Here is a 20,303-nt window from a genome sequence, read left to right as displayed (position 1 = left end):
AATGTAAAATTTTGCAATCACCCATTTTTGTCAGTTAGCCTAGTCCCATTGTTTGTTGGAATGGAATTGCTAAATAATTTCAAAACAGTTTGTGACTATATTCCCTAGGGGTTTTACGAATGATTGGGATATAGCCTATTTATTATCTGAATTATGTCAATCATAATTTCAAATGCAGAGTATTATCTGAATATAATTCATGCTCTATAGGTAAGCATATGCTCGCCTATTATAAATAGTTAACATTAAAATGTTCAATTTGTATACATCTTTGTCATTGATTGACATTGTGCAGGTACAGGGGCTGACAAATCTCTTTTGTTTGGTAAACTCTCACTCTCTATATTCAAGGAAGGTAAAAGTCAGTAAAAAAAAAAAGACGGATCATCATTTGCACAAATTTCCATGAATGAAAGAAGTAAATCATGTCAGAATTCGACATAACATATCCTAGATTTTACTCGACAGAATTTTGCAGGACGCTGAGAGATTATGTAGATGGTGCATGAAATCGATTTGACAGGCATGTTGTTGACACAGCTAAAAATAAAGATGACGTTTAAAAGACGGAAACTGCCAACGCAAGAGAGGATAAACTGCAAATGCAGATGTTGCAGTGCACTGAGTTATTGTGTTTCCACGTGCACGTCGAGTGTGAGAGTGAGTCACCTAGGATGTCTAGCCTGAAGTTGAAATTAAACTGAAAACATCACGCTCACTCCAAACGCGTCGTGCATAATTTAGAGAGAGCTGTACTATCAATTGCTCACAACGTAGTCTAGTGATGACCTTTATAAATTTATGACTTATATGCAATGTTTGTTTTCACACAAACAACGTCGATTAACAATAGAATTCCATCCACAAAAGGCTAATTCGAAAACAAGTATCGTGCGTAAAATTCGCATTCCTGGGGGAGAGTTGTCCCATGTGCAATTTCAGCACCACTGACAGCACCCCTGGATATTACTATTCATTATCCCCACAGCAATGAAATGCTCCATAATTTTTTCACTGTTTATAGAAAGGTATAGATTAAATTAAAAAAACATTCACTCAGGCCTACATTTTGCAAATTGAATTGTTGCTTTTGAAGAACAGAAACCCACAACTGGAGTATGAGTGTGCAACCTAATCCAAAAATATAATCCAAATAGAATGCTCATTGGTATCTTTCTAGCGAGAGGAGTAGAAACTCAATTCATGTAGTGCGTGTTTCCACAACGGAGGTATGTATGTGTGAGTGTGAGTGGGGGGGGGGTTGGCTCAGGGGACTCCCTCCCTTCTCAAAGCGCTCACGAACTCAAAATAGCCTCGACCAACAGTGTCAGTGCTGCTGTCTTACTTTGGCATGGCAGGTCAGACGACACGCGAGGTAATAACATGCGGTCGCCAACGCGCTTAAATCTTTTGACGCACCGAACGCTCTGTTCGGTTCAGCGTGGATGCAACACATTTGTCGCAAATTCACTAAGCAATCTCAAATCCTTTGTTTGTATATTTATTTCCAATAGAATGGCTGACGAAGGGACGACAGAGCACCGTGAGTTGGTTACTACTGCGTCCTCAGACGCGCATGGCGCAATGGACTGGCTTTCCACTTGAGAGGACACAGAGAACCCTGCGAAATACAACTCAGTACATAAGAACCACTCCGTCCCGTTATCTCTTGGGGAGATTATGTGGAACTCGACCGAATCGGAGGGAACATCCGACGGTGGAAAGGAACTGGTCATCCGGACAGTGACGGGCTGTTTGCTCTCACTGCTCATCCTATGGACACTGCTGGGAAACCTTATGGTGTGCTCTGCCGTGCTACGAATTCGGCAATTACGAAGTAAAGTGACCAACATTTTCATCGTTTCTTTGGCTGTGTCGGATTTATTCGTTGCAATTCTGGTGATGCCATGGAAAGCTGTGGCTGAGGTGGCGGGGTATTGGCCATTTGGCACTTTTTGTAATTACTGGGTGGCGTTTGACATTATGTGCTCAACTGCGTCTATCCTCAACCTCTGCATTATCAGCGTGGATAGATACTGGGCCATATCAAGTCCATTCCGCTACGAGAGAAAAATGACCCAACGAGTTGCCTTTGTGATGATAAGCGTCACGTGGACTTTGTCTGTTCTCATTTCATTCATACCCGTCCAACTGAACTGGCACAAAGCCAGCGAAGACGAAATAGTTAGAGCGCATAACGCCTCCTTGGGTCAAGTAGAGGAAAACTGTGACTCTAGCCTCAACAGAGAATACGCCATATCGTCATCTTTAATAAGTTTCTACATACCCGTAGCAATTATGATTGTGACATACACGAGAATCTATCGGATTGCTCAGATCCAAATCAGGACTATAGCTTCCCTAGAGCGCGCGGCAGAGCATGCCACAAGTTGCAGGACCAACAGACTCGAGTGCCAACACCACAATACCTTGAAAACGTCTATTAAAAGGGAAACCAAAGTTTTAAAAACGTTATCGATCATTATGGGTGTTTTTGTGTGTTGTTGGTTACCTTTTTTTATTTTGAACTGCATAGTTCCATTCTGTGACAAACCACAGACTGACCAAGATGCAGGTCTCCCGTGCGTCAGCGAGACAACATTTGACGTCTTTGTGTGGTTTGGCTGGACTAATTCATCCATGAATCCTATTATTTACGCTTTTAACGCAGAGTTCAGAAAAGCATTTGCCAGTCTGCTGGGTTGTCGTAATTTCTGCTCCAGCACACCAGTTGAAACGGTGAATATTAGCAACGAGTTGGTCTCCTACAACCAGGACACACTTGTCCACAAAGAAATCGTGAACGCCTATGTCAATATGATCCCCAACGTAGTGGAATGCATTGAGCACGAGGACACGTTTGACAGGATATCACAGTTAACTCACAACAATGAAAATGGCACCGACTCCGTTTGTGACTTGGGCGATTGCGAGGAAGAGATTAGCATCGAACGGACGACACCATTTACCCCCAATGGTTTACATTGAATTCCCTTGTCTCACCTCGTGCGTAAGAGGATGTGTTGCTTCAATCAGATATTTGACATGTGGTGTTGTTGTCCCATGCTGAAAAGTGACGTAAATGTGTGTCTTATAAGAGTAGACACCAGTCTTTGTTTATTCATATGATCTCTAAAGGTTATAGCTTCTATGTATTTGGAGCAGCAGATGTATTGAAACCAGTTGCTCCAATTGGTACAAGTTACCCAAGATGGTATCCAGAAATGACTGCTTATCCATTATCCGATCAATGACAGTGGGACCGCCGTCCTACAGACTATGGAAAATATGGTAAGCCTTACAGGCGCAGTGTAACCACATGCAGTTGTATAAATGCCTTATTTATTATGGGAAAGAGTGCAATATCGTTTTTAAACAAGGGGAATGTTAAAGGATTACAAAATGTTTAATTTACATGAGGCCAAAATATTAAAAGTGCTTACTCTCTCTGATGTCTCGCGCACAAACACACACACAAATCTCCCTGCTCTGCACGTACTCTGAAGTAACTGCACATTAGACAAAGCATTCTCAATCGAATTATGCACCTGCAGCAGCAGACCTCTTATAGGCTTGACTTTACCCATAATAAGTCCACACCGGTCCAAAGCTAATTAGGAACTGTTGGAAACCTTCCTTTGAGTGATTATGGCGAACAGCTGCCAAGTATGACAAGCTTAAGGCCAGGTACCACACCCTAATAGGGTAACCCCCCCCCCCCCCCCCCCATCATATCACAATCAACTTTTACCAGTTGAATGTGGACACAATTATAATACTTTTTTGTATATATTTTTCTGAAATATTTTAATTAAAATATGCAAATTAGGTGGCCTAGTTAAATATGCGCATATTTGCATATCACGCAAATTCCTTTTTCTGGACACTGGATGAAGTCAGCCTAAATATTTTGGTTTCATTTTGTTAAAACTCCAGGGTCGATATGTAAAATACATACTGGCTCATTTTTCAGAAGAAAATGTAATCGAGAAGAAACATTTTACAACATATCAGCAATTCCCTATGTATAAGTATGGAGAATACGTCTAAGGATAACCACACACAAATTGGTGAATGCAGATGCGTCTGAGGCTGAAAAAAATGAGTTGACATGTGGGAAGAGTTTGACTTTCAGGGAATTGCAGTTAAAGACAAGTAGACTGAATTTAGAATACCAACCCATTGGGCACAGATACCAATTCACCATCTATTCCACGTTGGTTCAAGGTAATTTCATTGAAATTACGTTGAAACAACGTTGATTCAACCAGTGTGTGCCCATGAGAAACGCCAAACACCTACAGTATTTAGACCCAATCACCATCTCTTCAAAATAAGTTACTACATATAGTCCAGTTTGTAACATTGTCTATGAAATGGGCTTTTATTAAATTATGTGTGATTCAATGTAGTGAGCTTTGCAATGATCGATATATGGACATTTAAAGCGGGTTACAATTCAATAACTTTTTATGATGGTAGTATGATAAACTAACGAAAATATCAATTTTCATCAACCTATTTTTACTTTTTAGAAATACTAATATTATTGGACTAAAGTACAAAAAAAATCTCCAAATTGCTAGGTAGATGAAAAAATGTAATTTCAGCTTGTGGTGCCTGACCTTAAGGGATATTCAATTCTACCTCTCTCTATTTGGTGAGAAAAATGGCCAAGACACACAAATCCAACCATTCTCCATTCTCTATCATACAGCATCCATGTTAATAAGAAGTCCACCAAACACCGTTCGCAAAGCTAATTCCCACTTGGCAAAAACTGGTTGAATCAACACAGTTTCCATTGTCACTTCAACCCCACAAATCTATGTGATACCGTTGAACGTGGAAAACTGATTGGATTTGCAAAAAGTAATCAAATTAAGGGCATTTCATATTTTATTCACCCAAATTTTAGCCCAAAGCCAATGACATGGGGAATTTTCTGTTTTTGTTTTCACGTTGAATTCACCTTAGTTGACAACTCAACCAAATGTAAATCAAAACTAGAAGTTGAACTGACGTCTGTGCCATGTGGGTTGTCTCTATGAATCTCCCCAATTCCCAGTTAACAATCCGCTTTTCAAGATCACATAATATGTGATATGACATATTATGTAAACAAATTAATCAACAATTACAATTATGTGCAACGGGGTAATACAGATCTTGGTGTGAAACTCCACAGTGGGACCATGGTCAGTTTGACTTCATTTCATTTGAGCTACTTTACATATTTTGAAAATGTACAGATGATATTCAATGTATGCTGCCATTCAAACAGTGAAGTGTGTCACCATTTTGCAAATAAAATACTCTCTAGCAGAGACTCAATTTATTCTAGTGGTCACTGTTCTTGTAGCCTGACTACCCATCTACATCGCTCTGGCCAAATGCCACGCCCACTAGCGTTTCTTCTCCATGATGAGTCTGGGTTTGCTTTCCTCCCTGACGTCTTGTAGAATGCAAACACATTCTGATCATTTGGGTTGGGCCAGAGCCGGCCTACGTGATGATGTTATCAACTTTGATACTCTGATTGGTTAGATTGGTTAGAGATGATCCAATTGCTGATGAATTTGTTTTGTACAACGCCGCTCATTTTGAAGTCAACGTAAGCGACTTCCCGGATGTCAGTTTCACACTGAATGTATGTTTGAGCGATCGATAGAGCTTCAGAATTCAATTCAGGATAAGTCGTCAGGCAACTGTTGTTATAGAATGAAAGGGGACAATTATACCGTGTCCATATTATGACAGCCTCAGAGTAACAAGGAGTTAGTCAAGGAACTACTTTGTGTTTTATTCCCTAGTGGGAAAACAATGTTGTATTTGATATTAGCTATCTTTCATTTAATAAGTTCTTAGTTAATAAGGAGAATTCCATTCAAATCTATTTATATGATACTGCTAATAGGCCTACACAAAAAAAATACAGTTAAATGCTTAAGTGTTTAAATACTTTTGGTCTTTGGGAAAAAGTTGCACCATTGTGTTGTTCAAGGTCTCCTTTCAGAGTTGTTGAACATGCCACCATCGGAGGCCCTCCCAACCAACCATTCATGTATTAACTGTCAGAAGTAAATTTCCAGTTGAAAAGATCGACTTTGCTCACACAAAATCACCCCGAGGGAAACGTTCCAGACTTTTGCCTCACCTTGCATCTCTGTAGAATTGTTTGAGTCTTCAGTTGTCGCTATTTCCTTCCCATAAAACAGAGTTTAGGTATACTGTGAATTGTTCTCATTTTGTCTCTGAAGAGTAGAACAAAACCTAGGGAGATGGCTACGTGCCATGCTCTTGTCTCAGTGAAACCACATGGGCTTAGCGCTGTGGCTCGTCCTCCCCTCCCCGCGCTGAGGAGATGTGAAAGGTAGTTGGTCATGATGTTCTGCAATGACAGGAGGTTTGAAGAGGAAGCAGAGGCAGGCTCAAGGGGGTTTCTCTATCGGTCACTACATGTTCATCAAAAGCCTCTCTATTTCCATAGATTCTCTCTCTCTCTCTCTCTCTCTCTCTGGTTGGAGTCATTAAAACTCGTTTTTCAACCACTCCACACATTTCTTGTTAACAAACTATAGTTTTGGCAAGTCAGTTAGGACATCTACTTTGTGGATGACACAAGTAATTTTTCCAACAATTGTTTACAGACAGATTATTTCACATATAATTCACTGTATCACAATTCCAGTGGGTCAGAAGTTTACATACACTAAGTTGACTGTGCCTTTAAACAGCTTGGAAAATTCCAGAAAATGATGTCATGGCTTTAGAAGCTTCTGATAGGCTAATTGACATCATTTGAGTCAATTGGAGGTGTACGTGTGGATGTATTTCGAGGCCTACCTTCAAACTCAGTGTCTCTGTGCTTGACATGGGAAAATCAAAAGAAATCAGCCAAGACATCAGAAAAACAATTGTAGACCACAAGTCTGGTTCATCCTTGGGAGCCATTTCCAAATGCCTGGAGGTACCACGTTCATCTGTACAAACAATAGTACGTAAGTATAAACCCCATGGGACCACGCAGCCATCATACCGCTCAGGAAGGAGGCGTGTTTTGTCTCCTAGAGATGAACGTACTTTGGTGAAAATCAATCCAAGAACAACAGCAAAGGACCTTGTGAAGATGCTGGAGGAAACAGGTAAAAAAGTATCTATATCCACAGTAAAATGAGTCCTATATCGACATAACCTGAAAAGCTACTCAGCAAGGAAGAAGCCACTGCTCCAAAACCGCCATAAAAAAGCCATACTATGGTTTGCAACTGCACATGGGGAAAAATACTTATTGGAGAAATGTCCTCTGGTCTGACGAAACAAAAATACAACTGTTTGGTCATAATGACCATCGTTATGTTTGGAGGAAAAAGGGGGAAGCTTGCAAGCCGAAGAACACCATCCCAACCGTGAAGCACGGGGGTGGCAGCATCATGTTGTGGGGGTGCTTTGCTAAAGGAGGGACTGTTGCACTTCACAAAATAGATGGCATCATGAGGAGGGAAAATTAGGTGGATATATTGAAGCAACATCTCAAGACATAAGTCAGGAAGTTAAAGCTTGGTTGCAAATGGGTCTTCCAAATATACAATGACCCCAAGCATACTTCCAAAGTTGTGGCAAAATGGCTTAAGGACAACAAAGTCAAGGTATTGGAGTGGCCATCACAAAGCTCTGACCTCAATCCTATAGAAAATTTGTGGGCAGAACTGAAAAAGCTTGTGTGAGCAAGGAGGCCTACAAACCTGACTCAGTTACACCAGCTCTGTCAGGAGGAATGCGCCAAAATTCACCCAACTTATTGTGGAAAGCTTGTGGAAGGCTACCCGAAACATTTGACCCAAGTTAAACAGTTTAAAGGCAATGCTACCACATACTAATTGAGTGTATGTCAACTTCTGACCCACTGGGAATGTGATGAAAGAAATAAAGCTGAAAGAAATCATTCTCTCTACTATGTTTCTGACATTTCACATTCTTAAAATAAAGTGACCTAAGACAGGGAATGTTTACGAGGATTAAATGTCAGGAATTGTGAAAAACTGAGTATAAATGTATTTGGCTAAGGTGTATGTAAACTTCCGACTTCAACTGTATATATACTATACAAAAATGTATTGTATACTCACTGTACTGGAAGTCGTTTTGGATCAAATTGGGTTATTATATTCTGTTTTGTTTTTGATAGGTAGTATTTACTAATTTCCTCTCTCTCTACTTTAGCTTTTTCTCTTCACCCCTTCTAACCTTTCTTCCCACATCACATCATCTCCCCGACACCGTGCTTGATTCAAGTGTTTACGCCTTGCTGTTCGTATCTCCTCTCCGTCTCTACCAGACGTTTGATTCACTCAAGAATTCCCATTGGTCATGTAGGGGAATGCAATTGCTGTCCACTTTCGTAGAGTCACTTGGACTACTCCATTACATCTCTTCTAGCTCTAGGCTTAGGGCTCTCTTCAGTCTGTAACGCTGAAGCGTTACCGATTCCACGCTAGAAATTTAAAGGTAATATCCGATTGAACCTACATATGCAGTGTTTACCGTGAATGTAGTCTCCGCTAAATGGAAACATTGCCTTTTCAATCATGCTGCACAGCTGAACTCCCGCAATTCGGATTGTGGGAGTCTGGGTGGGAACTGGGAAGAGGGTGTGTAGAAGGCATCAGCACCTCCCTGATACATGATGTGGGTGAGTTCCACTACTTCCTCCCTGTGGGCCATTAGAAAGCATCAATTATGGATTTCATTCTATTGAACAGTTAACTCGTAGGCCATGCATTCACACTTACAATCCTCAAAGATGCTCTGTACTTCAAAATTCAAATAATTTGCAGGTCCTTGTACATCCCAGGGTACACATAACGTTTTTGGATCGACTGAACATATTGTCACTGACTTGTCATATCCTCAATACATCTGAACGTTTCAGTTTCGAACCTCAACCCGGTAACATGGCTAAATAAATGCTCTAGCCTCTCTTTGCATCAACAACACCGTCATTTAACAAAAATTTAATACATTTTGGTTGTTTTTAAGTGCTTGAATGGAATGAGCAATGCCTATTCAACTATGAAAACATTTCAACCATACACATTCAAGACACCACATATTCACTACTGTTGTACATTACCTACTGGATATGGTCACTACACCAACAGCACGGTGCTCCCCCAAAAGGTCAAAGGTCAGCAAGGATGACCCTTATTTCTTGTAGAGGTCCTTGTTATACATTGACTCTCAGTTGGCCTCTTGTTTTCTCTGACTTCACAGACCTGAATTCTATGTACGGTGTCACAGTCATAAGCATGCCCATGTCCTTTCCTCCTGTAAGGTGGTAACTGATCTCTAAGGGAGCATCATTGTGCTTCTGGTGTATGCTGACCATTAACCATGATACACTCCATTTACAACAGAGTCGTATTAAATAGGCAACAACTGGAACAAAAATATACGGAAACAGTGAGGGACTTCCTGAACTTCTCCAATAAGAAATGCTCATTTTAGTTTTCTTTTGCCAAACCTTTTACTACAGTGTGCCCTAATGAATGACTCAAGTAAAGTTAAAATGGTATGTCCAATATGTATATCATGAATTCAGTTGCTTTTACAGCAAGATGGCTCAGAGATATGGAAATAATTAAGCAGGAAATTATAAAAGGAAGGACATTGGCATAAGGATAGTTATTAAATATTGTTTCGTCATACTTCTGTACAGTAATTGAAAATAAACGATTCTCATGTCACTGTCACCTTGAGATAAATGTGGGGATTGGTGTATTTTTGGCCCTGTACGTCACACCACCCTATAATAAGTGTCCATCCATTTAAGGTTGTCTATCACCATACAGCTCTAATTGATGCAAATAAACTGAAGGCCGCTGTCAAATGTCATTCTTATTCAGCGAGAGTGAATTTAAAGTGGAATTGTATGCATAAGTTCGGGACTCGATTAGGATACATAATGCAGGGGGAGTTTTAGTTTTATATCCCTATATTTAAAAAGCTAAAAAGTTCAAATGATTGTGTGATAGGTTGGCGCCCCAAAAAATCGCTGTCTCCGCTGCACTGTGTCAGTACAATGGACAGGGCACGCTGTAATGTGTGTAGGCAGCCTGGTCTCATAGACTAGACGTAATATTGTACATGTAAATCTAAAACACTCAAATTAGTATGATATGTTACGTTTGGTATGGTTACATAAGACAGAAGGTTACTTAAAGGTGCAATATGCAGAAATCGCACCGCCATTTCCTGGTTGCTAAAATTCGAATAGTTCGGCTAATTTCAGTTGATATGACAGAACAAACAGTCATTGTGTAGAGAATCATTATAACATCTAAACCACTGTGAAATATATTTTCCATTATCAAATATATTGTATTTTCAGCTGTTTGAAGCTGGTGTACAAAACCGAAAGTAAAAGACGCAAAAACTAAACTTAAGAACGGGAAGGATAGTGCACATAGAACAGATCTACCACTTCTTAGACTTGCTTTCAATAAGAATTTATAACTCAACATTTCTATGCGAATTTGGTCAGGTCGAAGAAAAAGTTACATATTGCAGCATTAAGGCAAAAACGTATGGCATGCTTTGCAAATTCGTAACATATTGTACGTTTCACAAATTCGTAACATATCATACATGAATTTAGGGACAGAATAATAGAAAATGCTCTGAGAACAGGTTGCAGCAGGGGGTCTATGGAAAGCCACTGGGCAGTTAGGTATGACTCCTTTGGGTTACTGTAAAAAGCGGAGAAAAAATGCTTCTCATCTCTCTTCTCTGTGGTATTTTAGGAAAATTAGGAAAGCTAAGGAATTTATCTGCCCAAATTGTTGCAACCCCTATTACTAGCCTATTCAACCTCTCTTTCGTATCGTCTGCGATGTAGTAAGATTAGGGAGGTAAGGCAATAAATAGGCCATAGTGGCAAAATAATTACAATTTAGCAGTTAAACACTGGAGTGATAGATGTGCAGAAGATGAATGTGCAAGTAGAGATACTGGGGTGCAAAGGAACAAAAAAATAAAAATAACAATATGGGGATGAGGTAGTTGGGTGGGTTATTTACAGATGGGCTGTGTTCAGGTGCAATGATCAGTAAGCTGCTCTGACAGCTGATGCTTAAAGTTAGTGAGGGAGATATAAGACTCCAGCATCAGCGATTTTTGCAATTCGTTCCAATCATTGGCAGCAGAGAACTGGAAGGAAAGGCGGCCAAAGGAGTTGGCTTTGGGGATGACCAGTGAAATATACCTGCTGGAGCGCGTGCTACGGGGTGGGTGCTGCTATGGTGACCAGTGAGCTGAGATAAGATGGGGCTTTACCTAGCAAAAACTTATAGATGACCTGGGGCCAGTGGGTTTGGCGACGAATATGAAGCGAGGGCCAGCCAACGAGAGCATACAGGTCGCAGTGGTGGGTAGTATATGGGGCTTTGAGTGACAAAACTTATGGCACTGTGATAGACTACATCCAATTTGCTGAGTAGAGTGTTAGAGGCTATTTTGTAAATGACATCGCCGAAGTCGAGGATCGGTAGGATGGTCAGTTTTACGAGGGTATGTTTGGCAGCGTGAGGAAGGATGCTTTGTTGCAAAATAGGAAGCCAATTATAGATTTAATTTTGGATTGGAGATGCTTAATGTGAGTCTGGAAGGAGAGTTTACAGTCTAACCAGACACCTAGGTATTTTTAGTTGTCCACATATTCTAAGTCAGAACTGTCCAGAGTAGTGATGCTAGACGGGCGGGGGGGTGCGGGCAGCGATCGGTTGAAGAGCATGCATTTAGTTTTACTTGCATTTAAGAGCAGTTGGAGGCCACGGAAGGAGAGTTGTATGGCATTGAAGCTCATCTGGAGGTTTGTTAACACAGTGTCCAAAGAAGGGCCAGATGTATACAGAATGGTGTCGTCTGCATAGAGGTGGATCAGAGAATCACCAGCAGCGAGAGTGACATCAATGATGTATACAGAGAAAAGAGTCAGCCCGAGAATTGAACCCTGTGGCACCCCCATAGAAACTGCCAGAGGTCCGGACAACAGGCCCTCAGATTTGACACACTGAACTCTATCTGAGAAGTAGTTGGTGAACCAGGCGAGGCAGTCATTAGAGAAACCAAGGCTGTTGAGTCTGCCGATAAGAATGCGGTGATTGACAGAGTCGAAAGCCTTGGCCAGGTCGATGAAGACGGCTGCACAGTATTATCTTTTATCGATGGCGGTTATGATATCGTTTAGTACCTTGAGCGTGGCTGAGGTGCAGCCATGACCAGCTCGGAAACCAGATTGCATAGCGGAGAAGGTACGGTGGGATTCGAAATGGTCGGTGATCTGTTTGTTAACTTGGCTTTAAAAGTCTTTAGAAAGCCAAGGTAGGATAGATATAGGTCTGGAACAGTTTGGGTCTAGTGTCACACCCTTTGAAGCGGCAGCTTTCCAATTGAGATTGAGGACATCTAGCTTAAATTGTAGGACTGTCGGGATGTTAAGCATATCCCAGTTTAGGTCACCTAAACAGTTTAGGTCACCTAACATAACAAACTCTGAAGATAGATGGGGGGCAATCAATTCACATATGGTGTCCAGGGCACAGCTGGGAGCTGAGGGGGGTCTATAACAGGCGGCAACAGTGGGAGACTTATTTCTGGAGAGATAAAAATTTTTAATTAGAAGCTCGAACTGTTTGGGCATAGACCTGGAAAGTATGACAGAACTTTGCATGCTATCTCTGCAGTAGATTGCAACTCATCCCCCTTCGGCAGTTCTATCTTGACGGAAAATGTTGTAGTTGGGGGTGGAAATCTCCACATTTTTGGTGGCCTTCCTAAGCCAGGATTCAGACACGGCAAGGACATCAGGGTTGGGGAGCTTGGTGGAGTTTAGTAACTTTCTCAGCACTTGTTGTCTTTTTAAGTATTTTCTGGGAAGGATCCTCAGAAGAGTTTTTATTGTCACAAAAAAAGATTGAAGATATTGCTGAGGCTCTCAAAACACACTATGTGCTTGCTCACATCTAATAAAATTAAACCGCTCATGAAACTGAAAGAAAAGTAAAAGATGCTAGTTACACCTTTTGTTTGGGATACTTGACCCGTCAATTATATTAACCTAATTGACGCCTCTGGCAGGCCTGTCTTGACTATTATTTGTAGAATACCTCTATTTCTATAAAATCAAATTAATATTACATCTCTGTAAAACCCTGATGGTCTATTGATCGAAATGTTAGTGATAAGTAATGAGATTTGTTGACCAAATCCAATAAAATGATGCTTTAAAAAACCCTGTATCATCACCTGATGATGTTCATTGTGATTGACAAGACTAGAATAGACTATACTAGACGACCCTTGGCCGTCGATGACAAGCAGGGTCTGTCAATCCTCAGTGACATGTACAACCTACATCAAATTATTACTGAGTGTCTCCCCTTCAGGGACCCTTGTGATTACACAATCAATCAATCAACCGAAGGTTTCCGTGGGTGCTAGTTTGAACGCCAACATGCTAGGGTGACACTCTAACCCAACATACCCAGGACTCTTTGACCTCTAACTGGCATCCAGCATCTGGCTGCCTGAGGTCAATACTTTCCTGTCTTGGAACATATCCTGACTTAGATATGTTGGTGACGTGTAAAATTTTTATAGTTTAAGTTACAATGAGGATTTTTGAATGTTTCATTATTTTAATTTCCCCTCAATTTAATGAGGACTAACCTGACTCTGAAGCTACCTTGCCAATGGTGTTGCCCAGCTTCTCTGCCCTTAACCCTGCCCTTCCTCCAACAATGCCTTGTCTTTGTTTTAGGTCGTCTTTGCAGTTTATCAGATCTCACAACTCCTGGTGAAGTATTTAGAAAGATTGAACTGAGGTTTTCTATACTTTTAAGCCAGTAGTTCTGAAAGTATCGCTCAAGAGCCTAAAAGGGTCCCCAACAATTGTACACAATTGTGTACAACGTGATCACGTCATTTGTCTTGAGCCCCTGTAGCATGTGCACAAAGAGAGTAAAAAAACTGTGGTGTGCATGTTGAGCTCACCACACAACCTCATTGGACAATACTGTGCCAGCCTGATCCTGCCTCCCACTTTAACCTTGCAACCTCATTCCACCTGCCAATCAACATTGTCCTTCACGTTTGGTTGTTGCAGGCTAGTTCGCATTGTTGCATTTCATTTGATGCATGGTCTCATTTGACTAGTATTGCAAACGAGCAAACGAATGTGATATTGTCATTTCATACAATGGAAAAGTTATACTTACAGTATATGTTTGCATCAAATGTCCTGCTCCTTGAAAGTTATGTATTGATTACATATAGCATGTGATGGATGATGATCTCTGGCAATCAACAGCTGCAGTGTTGGAGGACACCGCTCAACTGGCATCCGTGGTCAGCCCGCAGGCAACTGGCCCACCACAAGGAGTCACTAGAGCGCAATGAGCCAAGTTAATGGCTGCAAGGGGCAGTATTGAGTAGCCAGTTAAATCGTGCCCATTTCAAACGGCCTCGTACTCAATTCTTGCTCGTACAATATGCATATTATTATTACTATTGGATAGAAAACACTCTCTAGTTTCTAAAACCGTTTGAATTATTTCTCTGAGTGAAACAGAAGTCATTCTGCAGCACACTTCCTGACCAGGAAGTGGAATGTCAGAAATCGATGCTCTGTTCAACTTCATGCCTATACATGGGCGTGATACGTAAGAGTCTACATACACTTCATACACCTTCCCCTGGTTGTTTCGTGTTTATCTTGGTCTGAGGTGGAATTAAAGCTCTTTGTTTGACGTGACCGTCCATTTCCTGTTTCTGGAGCGCGCGAAAGAGGACATGAATTTGCCTTCTGTTTTGCTCTCGTTATGGACGACTAACATCTCCGTCTTAGATTTTATTTGATACATGTGACCATATCATCGTAACGCATGTTTTTTCAATATAGTTTAATCAGATTATTGAAATTTTTTCGGGAGTTTTGCCATGTTCCGTTCTCTGACTTTGTTGACGTTGGAGTGATCCGTGCCACTCGGCAAGTGCCCATGCTAAATGAAGAGGGATATTTGCCGTTCCAGATCAAAACAACGACTGTTCTGGACAAAGGACACCTTGTCCAACATTCTGACGGAAGATCACCAAAAGTAAGAAACATTTTATGATGCTATTTCTAATATCTGTCGTGCATGTGAACTGGTCGTGGGCGCCCAAGTGTTTCTGGCTATTGTAGCTACGCTAATATAACGCTACATTTTGTTTTCGCTGTAAAACATTTAATAAATCGGAAATATTGTCTGGAATCACAAGATGCCTGTCTTTCAATTGCTGTACACTATGTATTTTTCAGAAATGTTTTATGATGAGTAATTAGGTATTTGACGTTGGTGTCTGTAAATATTATGGCTGCTTTCGGTGCAATTTCTGATTGTAGCTGAAATGTAAACTATGATTTATACCTGAAATATGCAAATTTTTCGAACAAAACATATGCTATACAATAAATATGTTATCAGACTGTCATCTGATGAAGTTGTTTCTTGGTTAGTGGCTATTTATATCTTTATTTGGTCGAATTTGTGATAGCTACTGATGGAGTAAAAAACTGATGGAGTAAGAATAGTGGTGTCTTTTGCTAACGTGGTTAGCTAATAGATTTACATATTGTGTCTTCCCTGTAAAACATTTTAAAAATCGGACATGTTGGCTTGATTCACAAGATGTGTACCTTTCATCTGGTGTCTTGGACTTGTTAATGTGTGAAAGTTAAATATTTAAAAAAAATATCTTTTGAATTTCGCGCCCTGCACTTGAGCTGGATGTTGTCATAAGTGTACCGGTGTCGGGCTGCACCCCAAACAGGTTAAAGCCCCACCGGCCAAACCCTCACCTAACCCGGACAACGCTGGGCCAATTGTGCACCGTCCTATGGGACTCCCGACAATGTCCGGTTGTGGCACAGCCCGGGATATGAACCCAGGACCGTAGTAACGCCTCTAGCACTACTGCATGCAATGCAGTGCCTTAGACCGCTACGCCACTCGGGAGCCCCACACAAACCCCAGTTTTACAGATCATTCCGTACAACACAAATTGATTTCATTATTTATTTACTACTACTAAATGATAACACAGGATACACACACACGGTATAGGTTATTGATTAGAAACTTAATACGATGGAAACAGGTCCCTAGCGGACAAACGACAACATGACTGCTTGTTTATCAAAAGAGGGAGGAGTAGAGAGGAACAAAGGGAGAAAGAAAAAGAAACAAACTTATGCGTTTGGAACTACGCTCACTGTAATCAAAATACTTTGCCCCGAACCACCGCACGTTTGGGGTAAGAAATAATTAATGTATTTACGTGTTTGAATGTCTTCCTTCGTCGTTCATCTCTGTTGGATCCAGGCCTTCGTGGACAGGGTTCCGTTGGCCTTCTCCCGAGCTCTTAAGTGTAAGGCTCTGATTGTCCACAAGAGGTCCACAAGAGGTCACAATACCTTCTTCTTAGTTGTCCATGGCGTCAATGCCTTGTCCTGTAGTCTAAAGCAGACTAACAGGGTGGTAACTTTCACTCCCAGGAAGAGAGGTTCTCTGAAGATAGCTAATCAGCCATGTCGATGGTCCTCAGTGGGGTGATGTGAGCAGTATAGTTGACGATGATTTGAAGAGAGTAACAGGATGGTCCTACTTAAATTATCTTTCTTAGATACAGTACATTTGAACAGCTACTCAGCAGTAACATTGATTGTTAGAGAGGCTACTTTGTCGTCTTCACCATGTGTGTTCAAGTTACAATATTTTTGTTAACATTTTAATACCATTTTTAATGACATCCCAAAATTGACATTAGTTTTCCATAGACCATCTCTCATCATTCCCCACATTTGGATGTTAGGAATATTGTTCCAGTGCCCACTTTTGGACGTTAGAGTTTTTGGGTGGCAAAATGTCTCTGTTAACAAAGGACATTCCAATCACCAATACTAAAAGCTAAAAAGAGTCCTCTGCTGCATACAATTTACAACAGGGCGTGAGGTGTCACAAAACCCCCACATCAATACCTCCTCCACCTCTACGGGTGAGAGCGATCTGGTAGAAGTTGATCCATTGTAACCTGATCTTTGGATCCTCATAGGAGAGTCATGTCACAAGTTGTGTGTGTTGTGTCGCGATTCACAAACAGGATAAATGGATGGACGCTAGCTCTCAAACTCTAGGCGGCATTCTGCCTTCTCCCTACATTTTTCAGTGGTTAGCTTCGCCTACAATTGGCTCATGTGAACAAAAATCCTGACGCTGTGTTTTAACAATTCGAAATATCAATATTCATCGCTTGTGATACGGCTTTCGAAATATATGGCCCTTATCTTTCATCAGCGAGAAAGAATCCTTCAAATAAAAAATAAAAAGTGAATATATTGTATTATAATGGAACTGAGAATGCCTGGAAAATTTCTTATAGCCTATGTTGCGGCAGAGCGCTCACGATCGGGGTGGAGTAGTTAATGCAGAACAGAGTTTCCTAAGTACCACATTCCAGGCCAAGCGTTTACCACTCTGTATTTGACGGCCCCCTTTTGAAGCCTATCACGAGACAAATCAACTGCTCCCTTTACGACTCTGAAGGGACTGAGGAGGACAAGTGACAAAGAACAGACCGTCTTTTACGACCCAAATGTAATGTTTCCTCTAAGCTGCGTGCGTGCGCGTGTGCGCAGTAGCCCCGAGACTGACAAGCAGCTCGCCTGGCAGTAGAGTGCAGAAGAAATATCAGCCCACTGAGAGAAGCACGAGATTGAACTTCTCAACTTTCTAGAGTTTTCCCTGTTAGTTAACACGATCGATGTTTCCCTTTACTGTGACAATTGTTCTCGAATCAACGCAATATTAGCAACTTTCAATGCAACATGCCGAAACAAAACAAACTATGCAAGAGATTTTATTTTAGGCAGAACGCATCAGAGTAGGATTCTATTGTGATATTCAGCCCATACTCTACACAGACAAGTGCGGCATAACCAATTAGAGCTGCAGTAGGCCTATATGCAAATAGATCATTGTCACGCCCTGACCTTAGTTCCTTTTTTATGTCTCTATTTTGGTTTGGTCAGGGCGTGAGTTGGTGGGCATTCTATGTTTTTTTCCTATGTTTTCTTTTCTATGTGTTTGGCCTGGTATGGTTCCCAATCAGAGGCAGCTGTCTATCGTTGTCTCTGATTGTTCCCACCTGGTGTTTGTGGGTAGTTGTTTCCTGTTTTGTGTTTGCACCTTTCAGGACTGTTTCGATTTTCGTTGTTTTCACTTTGTTATTTTGCATTTCGTGTTCAGTTATAATAAATTAACATGGACACTTACCACGCTGCGTTTTGGTCCGATCTATCCTGTTCATCAGATGAAGAAGATAGTTACAATCATTGCCATGTATGGATCTGTGCCATTTAATTGAACTAGACTGTGTTCACAGCTGTGGTCATGAGTTGATACCTTGTTTTGAGATCAAAGCACGTTTTCTTCATATCCTTTGCTAGTTAGTGAGTTATTAGCCCAGTTATAGATACTTTGTAGTCAGCAATAGGGGAGTGTTTGCTTCCTACAACAGCAGAAAAACATGTACATTTATAGACATCTTTGAAAAGCATATTGTCAGGTTAAAAGCATTTTTTTGGCTTAAAGGGACAGTGTTGTATTTTGAGACTTGCTTGAATAAGCTAAGAATCCAATAGGCAGAGGGTAGCATAATTTGTCTGATTCTCTGTAATAATGGTATAGGAATAATAATGCATTTTATTTTGTAAAGTGGTTTCTTCAACCAAACAACACAACATTTTCAGTCACCTCCTTGTCTGAAAGACAAGTGGCTAAACCGGTTAATGTCAAGCCCTGCATGTTTTTTCAAAACTCTCACGGAATGTAGGCCTACATTGAACACAACACATTGGCTTCTGCTGTAGGCTGAATGATAGAACAGATATTTCCATGTTAAAATGTTAAAACATGTCCATTGTTTTTGATGGTAGGCCACTCTGATAGGCCTAGATTATGATCAAATAGCCACAGTAGCCTACTTGGCCATTGTTAAATCTGTAACTTAAAGCGGGTACAGCCTTAGTGTTCACAGTAAACGTGCTAGAAGTTACACAGAATTTTCACAACGTTCAAGTTTGAGCTCAGCAGACCTGAAATTTGCTCAGTGCCTAAAAATGTTTTCACGACCACATAAGAAGACGTAGTAGTAGTAGTTGGTTGTTGTTAGCTAGCTACCGTTTTTTACAATCCCTAATGCAATCATCTTCTATCCTTCGACATCCTGCCTTTCATATCCCTTATGCTGGCACCATCAGTAAGTTGAACTTTCCTGTATGTTTTATGAATACTTTCATGTTGTTTAGCCGTTTATATGCAACTTTTTTACCACATCAAAAAGATTGCTAGCCAAAATGGTCTTGAGTTTAGCCTAGCTGTTTGCTAGCCCCATTGAAATGTAGCTATGTAGCCTGTGTTTTTTTCATTGCATTTTGGAACACCAGAAGTTCATTAATTTCCAATGGAAAGCTGCATTTGCCTTGCAGCATTGCGTTGCAGAGGCAGTTGCAGTGCGTTCTGTGTGGTGCATACGTTGGATTTATCGAACGTATGCGTCAAACTGTATGCATAGACGGCTTGACAGAAATGGTAGAAGGTGAATGTTGAACTTTTGTTGCACACATTTCCAGATGATGTAGCGTAACATTTTGTGCAATAATGCTGTAGGTATGATCGAGTCATGCTAGCAAATAAGTATGTGTGTTTGTATGAAAATGTTAGGTATGTTCATATTGGTATACTTATCCACTCTACTTACCTCTTTTGACCTGTTGCCAAGGAGGCCCTCAACTTGCCTAGTTAAATAAAAAATGAAAAATAAATAAAAATAAGAAGACTGGAGGCCATTGTTGGTAAGATTAACATTGCTTATCAAATGTTGTCCTATGTTGTCTTATATCAAATCAAATCAAATGTATTTATATAGCCCTTCTTACATCAGCTGATATCTCAAAGTGCTGTACAGAAACCCAGCCTAAAACCCCAAACAGCAAGCAATGCAGGTGTAGAAGCACGGTGGCTAGGAAAAACTCCCTAGAAAGGCCAGAACCTAGGAAGAAACCTAGAGAGGAACCAGGCTATGAGAGGTGGCCAGTCCTCTTCTGGCTGTGCCGGGTGGAGATTATAACAGAACATGGCCAAGATGTTCAAATGTTCATAAATGACCAGCATGGTCAAATAATAATAATCACAGTAGTTGTCGAG

At 40.8% G+C, this 20,303-nt stretch overlaps 1 protein-coding gene across 1 annotated transcript; it reads left to right on the top strand.

The window, feature by feature from the left end:
- Nucleotides 1-654: 654 nt before the first annotated feature.
- Nucleotides 655-2,988, top strand: drd5a (dopamine receptor D5a). The gene is made up of 2 exons (XM_038971102.1): nucleotides 655-664; nucleotides 1,745-2,988. Coding segments are annotated over exons 1-2 (1,245 nt in total). The 5' UTR covers nucleotides 655-663.
- Nucleotides 2,989-20,303: the final 17,315 nt, after the last annotated feature.

The sequence above is a fragment of the Salvelinus namaycush genome, chromosome 2, assembly GCF_016432855.1.
Source record: "Salvelinus namaycush isolate Seneca chromosome 2, SaNama_1.0, whole genome shotgun sequence".
Taxonomy (NCBI): domain Eukaryota; kingdom Metazoa; phylum Chordata; class Actinopteri; order Salmoniformes; family Salmonidae; genus Salvelinus; species Salvelinus namaycush.
The sequence above is the reverse complement of the archived record's forward strand: the minus strand, read 5'-3'. Positions and strand labels throughout refer to the sequence as shown.